Source organism: Populus euphratica, unplaced genomic scaffold, assembly GCF_000495115.2.
Source record: "Populus euphratica unplaced genomic scaffold, PopEup_1.0 scaffold2.1, whole genome shotgun sequence".
Taxonomy (NCBI): Eukaryota; Viridiplantae; Streptophyta; class Magnoliopsida; order Malpighiales; family Salicaceae; genus Populus; species Populus euphratica.
The window spans coordinates 1,896,801-1,914,695 of NW_011499846.1; the positions used below are offsets into that span (position 1 = coordinate 1,896,801).

At 34.5% G+C, this 17,895-nt stretch overlaps 2 protein-coding genes across 2 annotated transcripts; one reads left to right on the plus strand and one right to left on the minus strand.

Annotated features, from left to right (window-relative positions):
- Nucleotides 1–2,109: 2,109 nt before the first annotated feature.
- LOC105130504 (Pathogenesis-related thaumatin superfamily protein) lies at nucleotides 2,110–3,423 on the plus strand. The gene is made up of 2 exons (XM_011033053.1): nucleotides 2,110–2,282; nucleotides 2,569–3,423. The coding sequence occupies exons 1-2, from the start codon at nucleotides 2,228–2,230 to the stop codon at nucleotides 3,255–3,257; spliced, it is 744 nt and encodes a 247-aa protein (XP_011031355.1). The 5' UTR covers nucleotides 2,110–2,227; the 3' UTR covers nucleotides 3,258–3,423.
- A 1,231-nt stretch (nucleotides 3,424–4,654) lies between these two features.
- On the minus strand, nucleotides 4,655–11,424 carry LOC105130512 (leishmanolysin-like). The gene is made up of 17 exons (XM_011033066.1): nucleotides 10,886–11,424; nucleotides 9,851–10,207; nucleotides 9,624–9,761; nucleotides 9,344–9,476; nucleotides 9,114–9,227; nucleotides 8,952–9,025; nucleotides 8,795–8,869; nucleotides 8,549–8,641; nucleotides 8,369–8,429; nucleotides 7,712–8,044; nucleotides 7,016–7,142; nucleotides 6,827–6,926; nucleotides 6,155–6,224; nucleotides 5,913–6,065; nucleotides 5,735–5,830; nucleotides 5,337–5,650; nucleotides 4,655–5,223 (listed from the first exon to the last, which is right to left on the minus strand). Exons 1-17 carry the CDS (start codon nucleotides 10,967–10,969, stop codon nucleotides 4,966–4,968), a joined length of 2,580 nt encoding a protein of 859 aa, XP_011031368.1. The 5' UTR covers nucleotides 10,970–11,424; the 3' UTR covers nucleotides 4,655–4,965.
- Nucleotides 11,425–17,895: the final 6,471 nt, after the last annotated feature.

Here is a 17,895-nt window from a genome sequence, read left to right on the forward strand (position 1 = left end):
GCTGTTTGCCACGTGAAGGGTTAACCTACAGCAATTTTTATGCTTCGATGTTCAAAACGAGCCAAATATTTATGATCTGATTCTTTTTGTCTAGGGGGCGATACCAGGTTCTCATGTGACTCGATACTCTTTCAGCTTCAGCCAAAGCAATGGTTTCTTATTTTCTGAATCATTTTTCAACTGCCCCGCTTCGAGACCCGTTACCAGTCAAGCTTCCCTTATTGCCAGTGAACATTTTCTTCTTTCCAGTCAATTAGTAGCTCTAGCTAGCTTCATTGTTCGTGTGCTTTGATTATGTCGTAATGGAGCAAGGCCCTAGCTCCTTCGGCTGAATAAGAAGTGGATGACGTGAAATTAGCATAAACTGCAAGAACTAGACGCATAGAAGAGGCAAATCACTTCTATTCATTCAAAGCAGGCAAGCAAGTTGACTATGGATATCTTTTACCTTTTTTAAAAAAAACAAAAAGCAATTTGACTGTACGTCCAAAGTTTATTTGATATTATAATTGGTATTTAAAACGTTTTTGCTTTGAAATATAATAAAATGATATATTTTTATTTTATAAAATTTATTTTAATATCAGTACATCAAAATAATATAAAAATACTCAAAATTTAATATTTTTATTTTATAAAATTTATTTTAACATCTGTATATCAAAATAATATAAAAATACTCAAAATTTAATAATTTAAAATAAAAAAATTAATTTTTTTAAAAGCATTTTTCTACCCCGAAAACAAATAGGTTTTTATTTGTCAAAAAAATAATATATATCAAAATAATATAAAAATACTTAAAATTTAATAATTTAAAATAAAAAAATAAATTTTTTAAAAGCATTTTTCCACCACGAAAACAAACAGGTTTTTATTTGTCAAAAAAATAAAAATTGTAACTTAGCATGCCAATAACAAAACATAGATTCATTAAAATAAAACAATTTGAGTTGTGCCTAGTACTTTGTAATTAGTGTTTGATTCTGCAAATTCTTTAAATCTAAGTTCTGTTCCGAAGTAATTTCTATTTCTATTTCTATTTCTATTTCTTAGGGACTATATATTTTGCTGTCAGATTGATCAATGAGTCGTCTAACAATTTAATTTCTTCGGGACCATATATTTTGCTGTCAGATTGATCAATGAGTTGTCTAACAATTTAATTTCTCATCAAACCATATTGCATGCACCTGGTTGATCCCTTGACTCAACATGGATTTATTTATTTATTTATTTATTCATTCATCCTTGACTCAACATGGATTTATTTATTTATTCATGAATTGCTCGGCATGGATGTTAATTAGTTAAAAGCTTCAGCAGATCGAGAATCAGTTCTACCAAGAAAGTACCCATAACCCCACGTTAGACCATGATCTCAAAAAGAAAAGGGCGGTCTTACTGGGGAAAAACACTAGCCATGCAACTAACTACATTACTGCAAATGTAATTATGAATACGTGGAGTATGATCTAATTAGAATCTTATTATGTATATCACGTAAATTTAGAGAGCACGATCGAGTGGGAAACAATCCTTTTTTTACGTATATAATTATTGCTGGAAAAAAACTAATTATGGAAATTTAACTATTAAATAGGAAGCATAGTTAAGAGATCTAATGTACTCCACAATCCAGTTTAAGGTTTGGATCGCATGTTGATGAGTCAATCTAGAAAGAAAAAAAAAAAACAGAAACCATACCATATCTTTTTTTATAGCATTACATTACACAACTAGTTCACACACAGAGTTTCTCCAAAAACAAAAACAAAAAAAAAATCATAATGTGAAGTCACGAAAAGAAAGGGCGAAATAGAAAATTCAATCAAATCTAAATTAGTACTTTGATTGGGTAATAATAGCACATGCCATCAATGGGGAAAAGAACCTAAAATCTTGAAATCGAGGCACGAAAAGAAAGGACGAAACAGAAAAGGCAATCAAATCTAAATTAGTACTTTGATTGGGTAATAATAAAACATGCCATCGACGAGGAAAAGAACCTAAAATCTTGAAATTTAATCACGGAAAGATTGGGACGAATTAAAATTTTCAGCTCAGAAAGATAAGGTTATGGACACAGATATAAATTCAAAGCCTTCTACAATAACTTCCACGATCCCAACTACAACCACTCTAACCTTCCCATTAGTATTTTCTATATTTACACCCAACTGTCTGTTCTCTTCATCCCCATCTTCTTCTTTCCTCTCAGAAACCAATGGCGATTTCCTCAATCTCTTTGTGTTATCTTCTGCTCCTTCTCTTCGTAACAGGTAAAGCATTAGCTCTCAAATAACTCATGACATCTCCATGTTGGGACTAGAGTCTTGTTTTTTGAAGAAAAAAAATCATGTTGAAAGATCATATATATGCATGTATCTAGAGATTGTCAGTGATACAAAAATCTTGGATTCTTGATTGATATTGTGGTTATTAGATTAACCATTCCAAGTTGTAATTAACTAAAAGATGATTACATATATATATATATATATATATATAGAAGTTGCCGTATTTACAAGAACTGATCTCCACATGTCTATGGCTGATTTCTTGCAGGCAACGTTGGTAATGCCACAGTGTTTACTCTCCAAAACCAGTGCAGCTACACCTTATGGCCAGGAACTCTCTCTGGGAATGGAGCTGCCACTCTAGGTGATGGTGGTTTTACGTTGGCCCCTGGTGCCTCAATCCAGTTGCAGGCTCCACCCGGTTGGTCAGGCCGATTTTGGGCCAGAACTGGGTGCGTATTTGATGAATCAGGCAGTGGAAAGTGCGTCACTGGTGACTGTGGTGGCATTCTAAACTGTATAGGTGGTGGTGCTCCTCCCGTCAGTCTTGTGGAATTTACTATTGGGACAAACCGTAATGACAAGGACTTTTATGATGTTAGTCTCGTGGATGGTTACAATGTTGGCTTAGGCGTTAAGGCATTGGGTGGCTCCGGTGATTGTCAATATGCGGGTTGTGTTACGGATCTTAATGGGAACTGCCCCGCGGAGCTCCGAGTCGTGGATTCTGGCTCTACAGTTGCTTGCAAGAGTGCTTGCGCAGCCTTTAACGCCCCCGAGTTTTGCTGTACTGCAGATCATGCCACGCCACAGACTTGCTCGCCAACGCAATACTCGGTGATGTTCAAAACTGCTTGCCCGACAGCATATAGTTATGCTTATGATGATGCCTCAAGTACTTGTACTTGCACGGGGTCTGATTACTTGATCACATTTTGTCCGAGTGGTTCTGGATAATTTCCTGTCATGTTTCTTGGTAGATGATTATTTTATGAAGAATACAATCTTATCTATAGATCTATTTCTATGTGGGAATTCATACATTTGCAAGCAAGCATTTTTCTCATATTTAGCATTTTTCTTTCTTGTATTATTGGTTGTTATAATTAATTTGTTGATAATATTATGTGTTAGTATTATAGTTTTCTTAAATGTTCTAAAGGTTGCTTTGGCTCAAGGCTGGCTTCTCTGGTTGGAATAGAAGTGCTCAACACCATTCAAATTCAATTAATAAATTTTTTTATTAAAATTTACCTGACTAGATCTTGACCGAGATGTTTGACAAGGTCAAATAAGTCATTGTCTAACCCATTAAATTATTTGTTATTAGCATAGTCAATATTCAAAACAATTTAAAAGAAAACCACCTCAAATGATCACTTGAAATTTGAGTTCATTAGTGTTTAATAACTATGGTGAAAACTGCTAAAAAGCCTGTAGGAGGCTAATCGGTTCTACTTAAAAAGCCTATAGTTCAAGCCATTAGCCCATGATTTCATAGTCAGTCACCAAAACCCAGCTAAACAAGAACCATAAACGCACCCAAACCCTTTTATATATATATATATATTCAAAGAGAGACAGTCCCCGCTACAAAGCAAAAGAAAGAAGGGAACAAGCTACAAGAGTGCCTAGATAGTGCAAATAGCCTGAAAACAAACTAAACAAGGATTAGCTATAGCATTTGAACGAGTATTGAGAAGTCTAGTACGAATCCAAGGCTTGTGTACGGTTAGAGCTTGTATTGGCGGGCCACCGTACGTTCCTTTCTCTTCAAACGAATAAGGTGTGATTTACGAACAAGCGTATCAGGGCAATCTTAAGAGAGCACAGACGGTTTTTCGTCTGCAGATTTGTTTAACCTTCTGGAATCACAAAGACCAATCACCAGACTGCCTGCTTGGATTACATTTTAGAAGAATTTGCTACTGTGTAGTTTTTATACAACAACAATAAAAAAAACAACTTCTACCTCACAACCAAATCCACAAATACCACCATAAGACTCTCCAGCAGTGGAAGCAAGAACCGAGTTTCTGAAGCATTTTGATCTCCGAAATGGAAAAATTCTAGATTACTGGTAGAGCTTCAATAGTGAAGGTAGACGGGTCTCCTGACTGTCAACAGAATGCATCATAAAACTTGAAGTTTCACAAATCAGAACCGTATTGCTAGCCAAACGGACAAAGAATCCACCGAGTTCAGATCAAGAAAGCAGGTTACAGGCAGGCAACGTGTTATTTAAGGTAAAGGTTCGATTGGCATAACCACCATTTTCATCTGACGCGTAAACTTTCAAAACCCTGTATCCGACTGAACATTAGGTGACACTTTGGAAGACTATAGAGAAAAAATTGGGGGAAGATACAAAGTAGACAATGCTTTTCTATAAAGGCCTTCGGCCAATCCTCTAATCACTCGTCAACAAAGGTTTTTACCTTCTCTTTTTTTTTTTTTTTTTCTTTTTTGTTGTTTCTTTCTACATACAATTCCAAATTTCTCTACAAGCGGCTTCATTTACGAAAGCCAATGCTAATGCCACCCAATTTCTTTAAACGAGGGTGAAGCACAAGACCAAACCTACATCCAGGGCACGTGCTCTTCGTGCCACCTTTCCTACAATTGAGCCCTAGAAAAATTAAGAAAAAATCTAGGGGGAAATAGACTACAGCTGCCTATATTTTACAGACATTCCTCTGGACGAAGTATTACTTGAAAACAAACTACTCCGCAGACGACTAAACCATGATACTTTCATCTCACCAGAGCCCGTGCATTGACCCTCCCCTTCCCCCTCACTGCTAAAGAGGGTTTGGTCCGAGCAGTCAAGTGATGCTCCACAAGCTAAATTATAGGACTGACATGCTGAATGACATACCCGGAGCCTGTTGTCACCATCCATGTCACACTTTTGGATAGAGATCTAGTCATTCATGTGGACAAATTTTAGCCCATGCAATATATCATCATGATGCATGACAAATATTTTACAAATTGATGGGAAGGAGATTGATAAAAAAGAGGTGGGTGACTTACCCAGCAGGCTAGTCGCTTGGCAGCTGCATCACAGTAACTGTTGCCAAAGATATTAAATAATTTCCGAGCACCACCTGGGAACAATCGGTGATAGTTGGGCATGACAACAACTTCTTCTAACTGCTGAAGTATGCTTGATTCACTGGGTGCGCAGTGTTGGCTGTCACTCCCCAGTACATTTTTGCAAACTGAAAGACTGGACAGCAGAGTTGAGGTGTTCAGACATGTGTAGCCTGCATAGTCTGAGCAACGGAATTCACAAACTCCGTTGTCACAGACCCCACCATGTAGGCTGCATTGTTCATCACAAACAGCTGCATATCATAGCAAAGAGCAAAATTAGAAAGATAATACTTGGAAGGAACAGTATCAGGCTCCTCCGAGAAAGATCACATCACCAGTTGAGCAGTCAATGCCAGTGTAACCATTTTCACATTGACAGATCCCATTTGAAAGGCACTTGCCCTGGCCATTGCAATTCCCTGGACAGGAGCCTGCAAAAGATAGAAGTCAATGAAACCAAGATTCCTATCCACTGATTCAAACTGGTATATTGAAACCTTTATAGGAGCTTACGTTTACTACAATCATGACCATGAAATCCTACAAAACAGTGACACTTTCCATCTACACAGTCTCCATTAAAATCACAAGAACTGGGGCACTGTCCAGGTGCAGAAATGGAACCTGTACTGCAGAGCTCATGGTAAGCAGGACAAATAAGCTCCCCTACAGGCAAGAACAAAACAACAGAAAATACAAGGATGAATAGGCTTCGCAATTCAATGTGATCAATCAGCTTAAAAACAAACAACTACCGTTAAATCCAGGGAATTGAACTGGTCCTCCAGCTTCTGGACACGCTTTCCAAATACCATCCACAGCAACCTAAAAGGAGGGCAATCAGAATTACATTGAAAAACACACCATGCTTTTTAGTAGCAGCACAAAAGTACCAATTATTTTCAAAATCCTAAAAGTAGACATTCAAGTCTCGTTCAGACCATCCCCTCAGTAAACAACAGCGCCATGCAAGAGGCAAGAAGCTCGTGTTGTGCAATCTGGTGCCTTATTCCATGTCCAAGAAGGAAATTGGATGGATAGTTATGTTCAATGGACACCCTACAGACCCACACACCTCCATAATTAAAGTTTGCTAAACCCTGTGACTGAATTCCTCGACACAAATGTTATTTTCTGGAAAATTTAGGAAAACTTGAAAGTTCGTAGGTCATAGGAACAGAGATTAAATACTTGCAAATCTCCAAATCATCACAAGTCGATAACAGCTTACACAATTGCACATATTTCATTAACTCATCTTTTCAGCCCTCTCAAAAACTCAAAATTTGTTGAGAAAATTACAGTTTATATCTAAAGTTAGAAGCTCAGAAGCTTCCAAAGACAACTGAACAGATCACACTAGCATCTATTAAACTACAGCATGGCATGCAGGAAAATATTAACTGTATCCGAGCTCTAATGCATACCTCAAGAGAGTTATTGACACATCTGTGCTGATAACAACCATTTCCTTGGGTCACTGAGCCCCGGACAAAACCAGAACGTACTAATGATGAGGTCATACACCTACATGCATTTGTAAAACAGATCATCAGTATATTGTTGCTTAAACTCTTCAACTAGACCCTAGAAAAGGCCCTAATCTAAAATCTCACCTGGAACTACTTCCTCGCATTTCACCTAACATTCTATCGGGCTCTCTTGCACTATTAGAGTCTGTACAGGATCCATCAGAGTATGCCACAAAATAAGTACAGTAGTCAGCCAGTGAGGACTGCCCACCTGTGACGACCAATTAAAGAAAGTAAAACAAATTATCAAATTAAGGACCAATCCCACCTGCTTAAGGATATTGATTTATTGAAACAATCACAGCCTTGTTCAAATGCATATATGTTGAAGCATGGCCAGCTGTTACAAGCAGCTTATGACACCCAAAGATTTGTGTAGAAATAATCGAGGAAAAAAAAACATTATCTTGACAAGATTTTGAATCAAAGCAAAGTCTCCATAAGTTGAAGCCACTAAATGAGGATCTGAAATGAAATATGGAATAATGGGAGAAACATGTGGTTAAGGAGAAGATCTCCTGGATCTCAACGATTAATCACAGCCACGACATGAAATCTAGGCTTAGTTTGATGTGAGAATCTTGAAGGACAGACTGCCATTCCAATTTATATAGGAAAGAAAAAGAAGACGGGGGTTAAAAATATTTGACCTCCAAAAAACATCAATTTACAATAACATATATAAGTGCAGGAAATTTTATCACTGCATATTCATAGACTAGCAGAATTTGAACACGGAGCATAAATAAAGTGCTAGAAATAGCTAGCTCAAGAACAAACCTTTATTTGCCTGCGGGAAGTAGCGAGCCCACTGGGGGAGATCTCCACTGTAACTTACAATTGGGCAATAACCCTCTGCCTCCCTGTTGTATGTACAGCCTGACAACTGGGTTGTGTTGCAATGATATGCCCCCTTCCAGAGGTTGCAAGGGGAAGTAAGAAAATCAGTTCCTTGATTTCGACCCCAATCAAGATGATCTGCCATGCTATAGTTAGCTTGGTACCAACCACTATCCTCCAATAGAGCTAGTGTCATTTTTGAAACTACCGATCTTGTATCCACAGATCCTGTCATTATCTCGTTCATCAGAAGCCTCTTTTCCCAATGTGACCCTGCAGCCAAGTTCAATGATAACTAACAATCACTAAATTGCTAAGAATTACCACATTTTTAGCTAGAATATGGCACGCGTCAGTGACAATAGATTATTGCTCCTCAAACTGGAATAAACATTTTCCACATGTCATTCATTCAGTATTTCTGTTTCCCTAAATTAACATCCTGTCATTTACTGCAGATTGATTTTCAGAGATAGGTGTTGATGCAAGTGCTTCAAAGACAACCAAGATGTCTACAATCTATTTATAGCGAAATTAAATATAAAAAGTAAACACTGGTTGAAATTGAAAAGCATTCACAGAATATAAAAAGAATACCTGATGTGCCACGTCCTCCCCCATCTTCAAGCTCTAAACCTGTAAAATTTTCAGAAAATGCCTGCTAGAAGGAAAACTTATCAAACCTTTGTTGTCTTTTGGGTTGTGATAATCGGAAAGGAGAGTATTTTGACGATGCAAGCATTTCCTTGGAAAACTGGTAAGCTGCACAGCACTTACCCCATAATGATGTCGTGAGTGCATGACAACACGGGGAAGAACTACACGTGTTACCATCCGACCAAGCTTTTCATCCATGAGTTGTTCAGTGACCTGAAAAGGCAACATGCAATGTGAGCTTACTGTAGATGTGAAATTCCCTTGAAAGAACACAAATATACCAAAATAACATTTTTATGGAAGAAAACATAAATAGTTCCCTTGCAAAGTTTTAAGAATTGATCCAACAGTATATTTGCTATCTACCTTACTGCGCCTTCTCTTTCTGTCATCCCTGAAATGGGCAAAGGCATGAGGATCAAAACCAAGGACATGCATCACCTGGACAAGATTAGACATGTTAGTCGGTAAAGATAGATCATTCCACCGGTTGCCAATCTTGTTAATTTAATTATCAAATCACCTCATGAATGAGGGTTGCAGAAAGTAAAGTCTCTGCTTCAGCTGTCAAATGGCGAGGGGCAACATTCACATGTCCTGCAAAAGAAATGAACAGCTCAGAATATTTATCACGCGAACAGGGAGATATTGCTCAATGCAAAAAATTGCAGAACTAAAAAATTACCAGCAATTGCACGACCCCATTGATCACGTTCACATGCCACTGCCCATGCAAGAGTGTTGCCAGTGGTAGGTCTTGTAGTCACCAATAGAACCAAGTCCGCATCAGCAACACCCTCTGTGAACAATTTAAACAAATATGAAAATTGCCTCAAAAATTCAACAAGTGCCACAAAAGCCGGAACAGCAATCTGAGTAGATCACTGAGCAAAAGGGCAACTGAAATGATGATACCTTCAACGTATCCATGTGGAAGTTGTACGCCTCCATCTTGCCCACATGCAGAATATCCACTCAACCGCAAGTTACCCTTTACAGGCTCAACAGCCAATGCTCCCCTAAACCAATCAGCTGTCTGCCCTAGAGCCTTCACCAAAATAAGTTCTTCAGCTTTATCAAGCTTTTTTGCTGATAGAAATGCAAATTACAGTTTCATGCCTCATGAAGTTTTAATAGTCATCTCAAAACGTGCTTCACAGATTAGACGTCTCAAATTAATTTTATAATGGCTAACCTTGCGAAGACGATGCCTTTTGTCCTCCCCAGAAATATCATCAGCAGTGCAATTGTACCAGCAATCACCATAAATTGGAGGATCGCCATGGGGATTGCAAGGAGTGCCAGGAAGAGAAGCCACTGGAGGCTCCCCAAGCTGACAAGAAACAAAGAACAGACAATATTACTTCCACAGCTGAAAGTAGTGCACTTAACTGAGCTTACTAAATCAGTTATGACACCCACCTTCACAATATCACCAACTTTCTGACAATCTCTATCAGGAGAGTGACCGACAGCATCATAATTCAAAAATATCCTAATTGGTTTCTTTACACCTTTTTGCTGTAACGATGATTCTGAGATTCCAAGCAATGCCCTACCTTTGCCATTAAGGGGTTCAGAGTTACCAGACTGACCATAAACCTGTGGCGTAACAGAGTACACCAGGCGACCAGGTCGTTTCCTCTCTTCAATTATCTGGTCATGAATGCATGAATGTGATACAATATTTTCACTTCCCCTTTCTGCGCTTTGCCCTTGCAATTGCCAGCCATGACTTTCAGCATTTATAGCTTGAAAGCATAACAGTATCAAAGCAATCTGTTTCAAAGTCAATAACAAAGCACATATTATTGAAATTACTTACCAAACACAAACAAGTAAATCTGACAGGTATGAACATGAACAGAAAGCTTCCAATTTCAAACACAGATAGTAATAATATTAAAACGCGAAAATTTGCAACAAAAACTGGCCAAAAAAAAAAGAATCAACAGATCTTGCAACTCCAAATTCAGGGTAACAAATACCAGAACAAAGACCCAAGCTTTGAAATCCATGAGCTCAATTAAGCTTTAGCTCAAACTAATAAAGCAGCTAATTACAATACTTTTTACTTGAAAATCCTCGAACCCTTAACCGACCCAGCTTATTCGTACAGGCTAAGCAATCCAAATTCTATAAAGAAGATTATGTCCAAAGAAAATCAGGTAACGGTGAACAGTTTCAGAAAAGTGTTTTCCGCAAACAAAAGGGAAAACAAGGAAAGCGACTGGAGGAAAAAAAACTCTAAACTAGAAAACAAAATTTTTGGCATCTGGCAATCACTTAAGGGTTACAGTTCAGTAATAAAACCCAGAAATTTCCTCTCTTTTCCCTCGAATTTTCAGTAAACAAACAAAGCCGGTGAACTAAAACCCTAAATCCTACATTTCACAGAAGAAAAGGCAAACAAGAAGACAGCATTAATATTTACCAAAAAGAAAAGGAACAGCATACCTCGAAAACAATGAGTGTGAACCTGAACTTGCTGTCAACTCTAGTCACCGAGCATGAACTAAACTTGTTTATAAAACCCTCCATGAAATGTCTAAAACTGTACAACAAAACAGTGTGGATTCCATCAAATCACCGGCGATTTCCCGATCCGCCCGAAAAACCGCTGGCTAATCCGCATTTCAGCCATTCAGACAATAAAAAGCAAGGATAGTATTTAATTTTGATGGAATCAAAGAGAGAATAAAATTTTATTCTGATTATAATTCGATACTAAGATTTTGAATGGTCAATAGTAGTACGCTGGACAAAAGAAAAAAGACGAGGAGTAGAGTAGAAGGGTGTTTGGTTTTTTTCCTTTTTATGGACTGATTCAAAAACGATGTGGTGCTGTTGAATGCAAGAGGAGGAGGAAGACCATTTGAACTGGCTTGAAATTGAAGCTTTATACACAAAAGAGGAAAAACTGTGACAGTGAAGAGAGAGAGGGGAGGAAGAAAAGGAGAAAAGATGGAGAGAGAAAGAGATGCTTGAAAATCAAATGGATTAGGTAGGGGTGGGTATAGTTGATATAATAGTATCGTTGTTTTTTTTTTCAATTTTTATATTCATTAATTACTAATTAAATTATTGTTATCGATCTGGTTTAAAGATTTATCCTAAAAAGCAAGTGTGGGTTGTTTAATTATAAAAATAATGTTATTTATTTCTGAAAAAAATAATATTTACCTAGTCAGGTGATGTTTGGCTGGTGTTCCCAGGTAAAAAGAAGAAGTTTAAAAAAAATAAAAATATTTTTACTAAAGATATAAATAAAGACAAAAAAAAATGTATTTGGCACCATTTTTAAGTAATTTTCTATAATAAAATGAATTGAGTTTGTTTTTTAATATTTTAACAGAAAAAAAACTTGAGAATCAAACTTCTATCTTGAATTTTTTAAATCAACTTCTCGTATCAAAATTTAACTATTATCATACTAGAATCAATTAACTATAATATTAAATTTTATTATGATAATTAATTTAAATTTAATTAATTAATAAATAAAAATTACATATTTTTAAAAAATTATTTTATTTTGTTTTTCATATTACTTTTTTCATTTTTATCTTTATTTTTTAACGTCTTTAGAAAAGAGATTGGTAGATAATTTTTCTTTTTTAGTGTGGTAAATGAGATAGGTTAGCGTTGATTTATTTATTTTTTATTTTTAAAATTTTAATTTAATTTAAAAAATTTCAAACATGTTGTTCAGGAATAATAATTTTTTATTATTTTTTTGGAGCAATAACCTTTAAAAAGTTGCAAATTTTATGCGCATCATGTATTGTGTTATAATATATTTTTAAAAAATATTTTTTAATTAAAAATATATAAAAATAATATTTTTTTATTTTTAACCTTACCATATCACAACCATAAAAATATAAAAAACAATTAATGCCAAACAAACCCGAAATAAAAACATCGGTCTTGTTGCGATCTCACTTTTATATATATATATAGAGAGAGAGAGAGAGAACAGCGAAAATGACACTGTGCGAGTAATTTTATTTAACTACTCGGTGGACGAGGTGACGGCGGCCCATGACCGGAACTGGGAGGGAATAGTGGTGAAATAAAATGTACTGGTAATAAATTTAACTACTCGTGTTGTCGATTCTTGTGTTTATCCAGGAAGCGGCGTGTTGGGGTTGTGAATTATCGCGGCGGTCCGGCGAGTATTTTGGAGTAGATTTTACGTTTTAAAATTTTATTTAAGCTGTCACGTATTAAAAAAGATATTGTGTTTTCAACCCCTCGATAATTAACACAATGGCGTTAATGATTGCATGAAAATTCTAGAGATTTCCTATTTATAGCATTTAACGTGCACTTGCCGTCAACAAGTGACACCTTTGGCTTCTCCCCTCACTACAACGTTAGTTTATAATTCAATATCGTGATTCGATTTATAACAACTCTCGAGTCCACGTCCAATACATTTTTTTTTATTTTTTCCTTTATATATATATATATATTAATATATATATTAATATTGATTGCTGGGAAATCAATATAACAAACCTTCCTTCGGTGCCGAAAGAAGAAGTAAATACAAGTTTTCAAGGTCTTTGTTAATCAATAACATTGCAAAATTAAACCATGTATGGCCTGACATACCAATTCGATAACTTATCATGATAAAAAATCCAATACAAGCCAGGTTTTCTATTAAATCAAGTGAGAGTTCATATTGTTAAACTTGATTAATCTAGCTAAAGCACGAGTGGAAGCCAATTTAAATTGTTTTCTAATTCGAGACAACGCAACCATCCTTCCAGTGTCGAGAGAATAAGCAAATACAAGTTTTCAAGGTCTTTGTTAGTTGATAATGTTGCATAATTAAACAACATATTTTTTAAATTAACAAGTTATGCGGTAGAATCTTTTGAGAATTCTAAGCTGCGAACATCAATTATTATTATTTTTATTTTTTTTTGAGGTTACAAATCAAAATCAATCATGCCGTACATGACAGTGCTTTTAAATGAACCGAGTTTCTTTCTTTCTTTTTTTAATTTGTGGTTAAAAGTTCAACCTCGTTAGCTCTGGTACACTGATCAAATAATTGCTGATGGGCCCACATATATAAACGGCTCTGGTGTCAGTACTTTCACGGCACCGTAGTTGAAGGCATTCGGTCCCACGACACCACGTAAAATTATAAATTTCGCGAAATTGCGATACAAGATATTTTTTAAATAATATATATTAAAATAATATTTTTATATTATTAAAAAACAATTTCAAACATTAAAAATATTTTTTTTAAATACAGTTACACTGTAAAAAAAAATACTGTCTAAGAGGTGACTTTTTTTTCATTTGAAATTGTGATTAGGTTTATTTTAAAAATATACTTAGCTTAAAAAATTATCAAATTGATGTTTTTTTAAAAAAATATTTCATGGTTTTAGTATATTAATATCAAAATAAAAAATATTTTAAGGCATTATAAAAACATTTCTTAAAAAATACCTCGTATGAGAATAACCAAACATACTATAAACACCGAGTGTCAATTTACTTATAGATATAAGCAGTCAATTGAGTTGATATATATCTTTATTTGTTTTATGACAGTTTCATGCATGGATTAGTTGGTTAAAGTATGAAAGGAGGAGGCCAAGGACGTGGATATGATTCTCGCCGGCAACAATAAAATCTTTTCAAGCAACTAACGACTTATCACACACACACATATATATATATTAAAAAAAAGGGACAGACGATATTATTTTACAACGACTTTATATATTGTAGTTCAACTAATTAAAACGCGCGGATTCAAATTTTGCTGGCAGCAATAAAATTCTTTTAGACTATTTTAAAGGATAAAATAACGGTCTTTGAGTCCAAGTGCACAAGCTTCGGTGTCACGGACCTCTGGGTTTTTTCATGAGCTTGCATTGGGGTTTTTTAGAGAGAGAAATTATTATTTAATGTAGGGTAATTTTTATTTTTTAATATTAAATTTATGATAAATTTGTTTTTTATCTTTGAATAAAAAATCATTTGATCCAATAAATTTTATAAATTGTATCATGAATTTGATAGTTTGAATAAAATGAACCTTATCTCTTTTTTTTTCCCTTTGATTTTGTTTTTTTCAAGCTTAATTAATTGACAAGGTCATATTATGTAACTTTCATACAATTAATTTATTTTGACCTATTGTATCACATTTATCAATGACGATACCAAAATATTTTTGACAATCTTCAATATTAGTTTTTTACATTCTAGAAGCTGTTGGTCCAAGCTATATAGCCGTGGAAAATAAACTAATATATCACCTGGTCCGAGTTTTTTTTTTTAAAATGCTCCCAAGCTTGATACGGACGTTGCCGGTGTTCATCGCGTTAATGAGAGTGTGGGTTCGGAGCAATTCCGGTTTGAATAGGGCAGGTTAGAGAAAATCCAGGAGAGGAAAGGGACCAAAAACCATGAAGGTTGTTTTGTAATGGATTAGATTAGATTAGATTAGATGAGCTGTTCGGTTTGGTATATTGCTAACCCACAATACAAGCTTCAATAATTATCTTTCTAATTTGACGTTTAATCATGCTGTCTCATTTTTTTAGTCTCGAGATATATTGTAATAGGGACAGGTAATCTAAGAGTATTATTCATCTCTCACTGTCTCTGAGCGTCCCTGCCCACCAATAGTAGCAAGATTACAACCCATCTATTTTAAAAAATCAATGTAATCATGCCTTATTTTATTTGGGTAATTGTTACTTTCCCCATCGAACACTGTTTTTGACACTCTCGATACAATAAAAAAAAAGAAGGAGAAGCTCATGTGGTCCCTACACCGTTCAGCAACCGAGCACAAGCACGACTCCAAGTTCAAATTTCACGGGAGCACAAAGAGAAGTCGAGTAATTCATTGGATTCTAGCTGAAAGATAATTCAAAACAGCTATACCAAAGTTACCAGAGGATAGGGAGCCCGGTTGAGTAATTGATTGAATTTTTTGAAATATGATGGTGATTGTTTTTAAAAATATTTTTTGTTTGGGAAAATATTAAAATAATATTTTTTAATTTTTTAAAAATTAATTTTGATATAAAAATAATAAAAATAATAATTTAAAATAAAAAATAATTAAATTTTGACAATAAACAAATTAAAACTTACTCTCGGACGATATTCTGGTTGAGAGTTAGTTCAAAATAGCTTATACCAGAGTTACAAGAGGATACGGAGCACGGTCTGTTTGTGAGTTTAATAACTTCTATTTTTAGGTGTTTTTAAAAAAGTATATTTATTTTTTAAAAATATTAAATTAATTTATATATTATTTTTTAATAAATTTGATATGTTTATATAATAAATAAAAAATATTTTAAAAAATATATTATATAACAAATACTAAATACTCTTCCCATCTAGCAACATGTGAGAATCTTGTGGACTCATCAATGCTACCAGTATTTAAACCTTAACACTATCTTTTTAGTTTTAAAAAATTATTTTGAAAGTTAGGAGAATATTAGAATGGTTGAAATTGTTTTTCAAATAATTTTTATATTGAAATATATATTAATAATTTTTTTATTTTTTTATAAATTATTTTTTATTTCAGTACATCAAAATAATTTAAAAATACTAAAAATATATTAATTTAAAATTAATAATAATAATTTTTTAAATATTTTTAAAACATAAAAATAACAAAAAAATCGATACTTCAGGGAAAAACTCTAAAACCCAAAACGGAAATTCCAAAAAGTGGAGGTGCCCTGGTAATAATATTTAATTAGATATTTAATGACGGGTTAACATTAAACTTTCGAGAAAATTATAAAAGTAATATCTTGAAATTATAAAATGTATCGAGAGAGGTGAAGCCTTGACGAGTCCGTATAGGAGAAACATAGCTCGAGAAAAATAAAACTTCAGCAATTATAGCGTCAGAATTTAAAAGAGAAATTCAACTGCATGTAACTGTTAAATAATATGTTTGTTTTATTTTATTTATTAAAAATAAAATAATATTTTCAGTTTCATTTATATATAAGCTTTTTATATTTAAGTTAAAGCAAGAATAATAATATAAATTAATTGAAAAGAATTCTGACATCTTTCTTTTTTGTGTTCGTATTTATTTTTATATTAATTGAATTGTCATAGCAGTAACAATCCCTAGGTGAAGGATTTCGAGCTCCTTTCCACATCCAATGCATGTGTTACAGAGCTTTTCTGCACACGACACGAACACTAAACTGTCTTCAATGTGTTTGGGCATGTGAAGTCTGTCAGATTTTTTTTCCATTTCAATGGAAAGGCCACTAGCCACGACATCCATCTTCCCTCGGTTGGTAAATGCCACCTAAATGCACAATAGGCAGCTGTCGAAGTGCACATTGCTACTGCCACTCCACGTTTGACAATATGTTCAATGTTCAATATTACCCTTGCCTGTTTAAATTATAGTCATAATTTTAAAACCCGGCCCGGCCTGGCGTGTTGACCCGGGACCCGGCCGACCCGGGGCTGGAACCGGGCCGGGTTGATAAAAAAAATAAGATAAGTTATGACCAGGCGTGACCCGACCGACCCGGCGGGTTGACCCGGAAACCCGAACGACCTGGCAAAACCTGGTGGTAACCCAATGATTTTTATTTATTTTTTTATTAAAACGACGTCGTTTTGAATTTTTTTTAAAATAGAAATTGACCCGGCCGACCCGTTCGACCCCGTCAAAACCCGGAACCCGGGCCTTGGACCGGGTCAGCCACCTGGCCGGGTTTAAAAACTATGATTATAGCTATTAAACCCTATCTATTTCAGTAAATTAACCAGTGACTTCTCAATTTAAAATATGATTTGTTTTTAAATTGTCTTAAATGTTTATTTGATTAAACTTAATATAATTAATTTACAAAAAAAATATTTTTATAGTAAAAAAATGTTATTTTAAGATTAATCTATATTATTAACATGTGATGTGAAGTTGACTACAAACCGAAAAGTCAATGGATACAGGGATCTATGAAAACTATGTTTAAATGAGTTAATAATGGAGTGCTACTATATCAACGTAAAGTGGTATTATCAGCATCCATTGCCGTCATCTTTATAGTTTGATAAGTAATTTAAACTCGAGAGCACTGAATTGATTGTTACATCTCTCTCTCTCTCTCTCTTTTCAATTGAACAGAATTTTACAAATTAATTATTTGTTTAACTAAAAATAGACGAGTGACAAAGAATTGTTTAGAAAAAAAAAGATATTTTCATATCATATTTTATTATTTGCATTTCTCAATTGGCATGTTAATATACCATCAATTGAGAATTTCGAGTTGATAATCTTTTTTCTATAATTTAGCTCTCGAAAAATAGCCACATACCGGTGGATGGCGTCCAAAATATATCCATTATATATATATAACCACTGTTTTATCTTGCCCTTTGATTTTTGCCTGGATATGGTTTGGTTGCATGTTGGCATACAA

Coding starts and splice junctions, on each gene's coding strand:
- LOC105130504 (XM_011033053.1), top strand. CDS start 2,228: ATGGCGATTTCCTCAATCTCTTTGTGTTATCTTCTGCTCCTTCTCTTC. Junction 2,283..2,568: donor GCTCCTTCTCTTCGTAACAG/GTAAAGCATTAG, acceptor GATTTCTTGCAG/GCAACGTTGGTAATGCCACA.
- LOC105130512 (XM_011033066.1), bottom strand. CDS start 10,969: ATGGAGGGTTTTATAAACAAGTTTAGTTCATGCTCGGTGACTAGAGTT. Junction 9,762..9,850: donor AAGTTGGTGATATTGTGAAG/GTGGGTGTCATA, acceptor GTTTCTTGTCAG/CTTGGGGAGCCTCCAGTGGC. Junction 6,927..7,015: donor ATGCGAGGAAGTAGTTCCAG/GTGAGATTTTAG, acceptor AAATGCATGTAG/GTGTATGACCTCATCATTAG.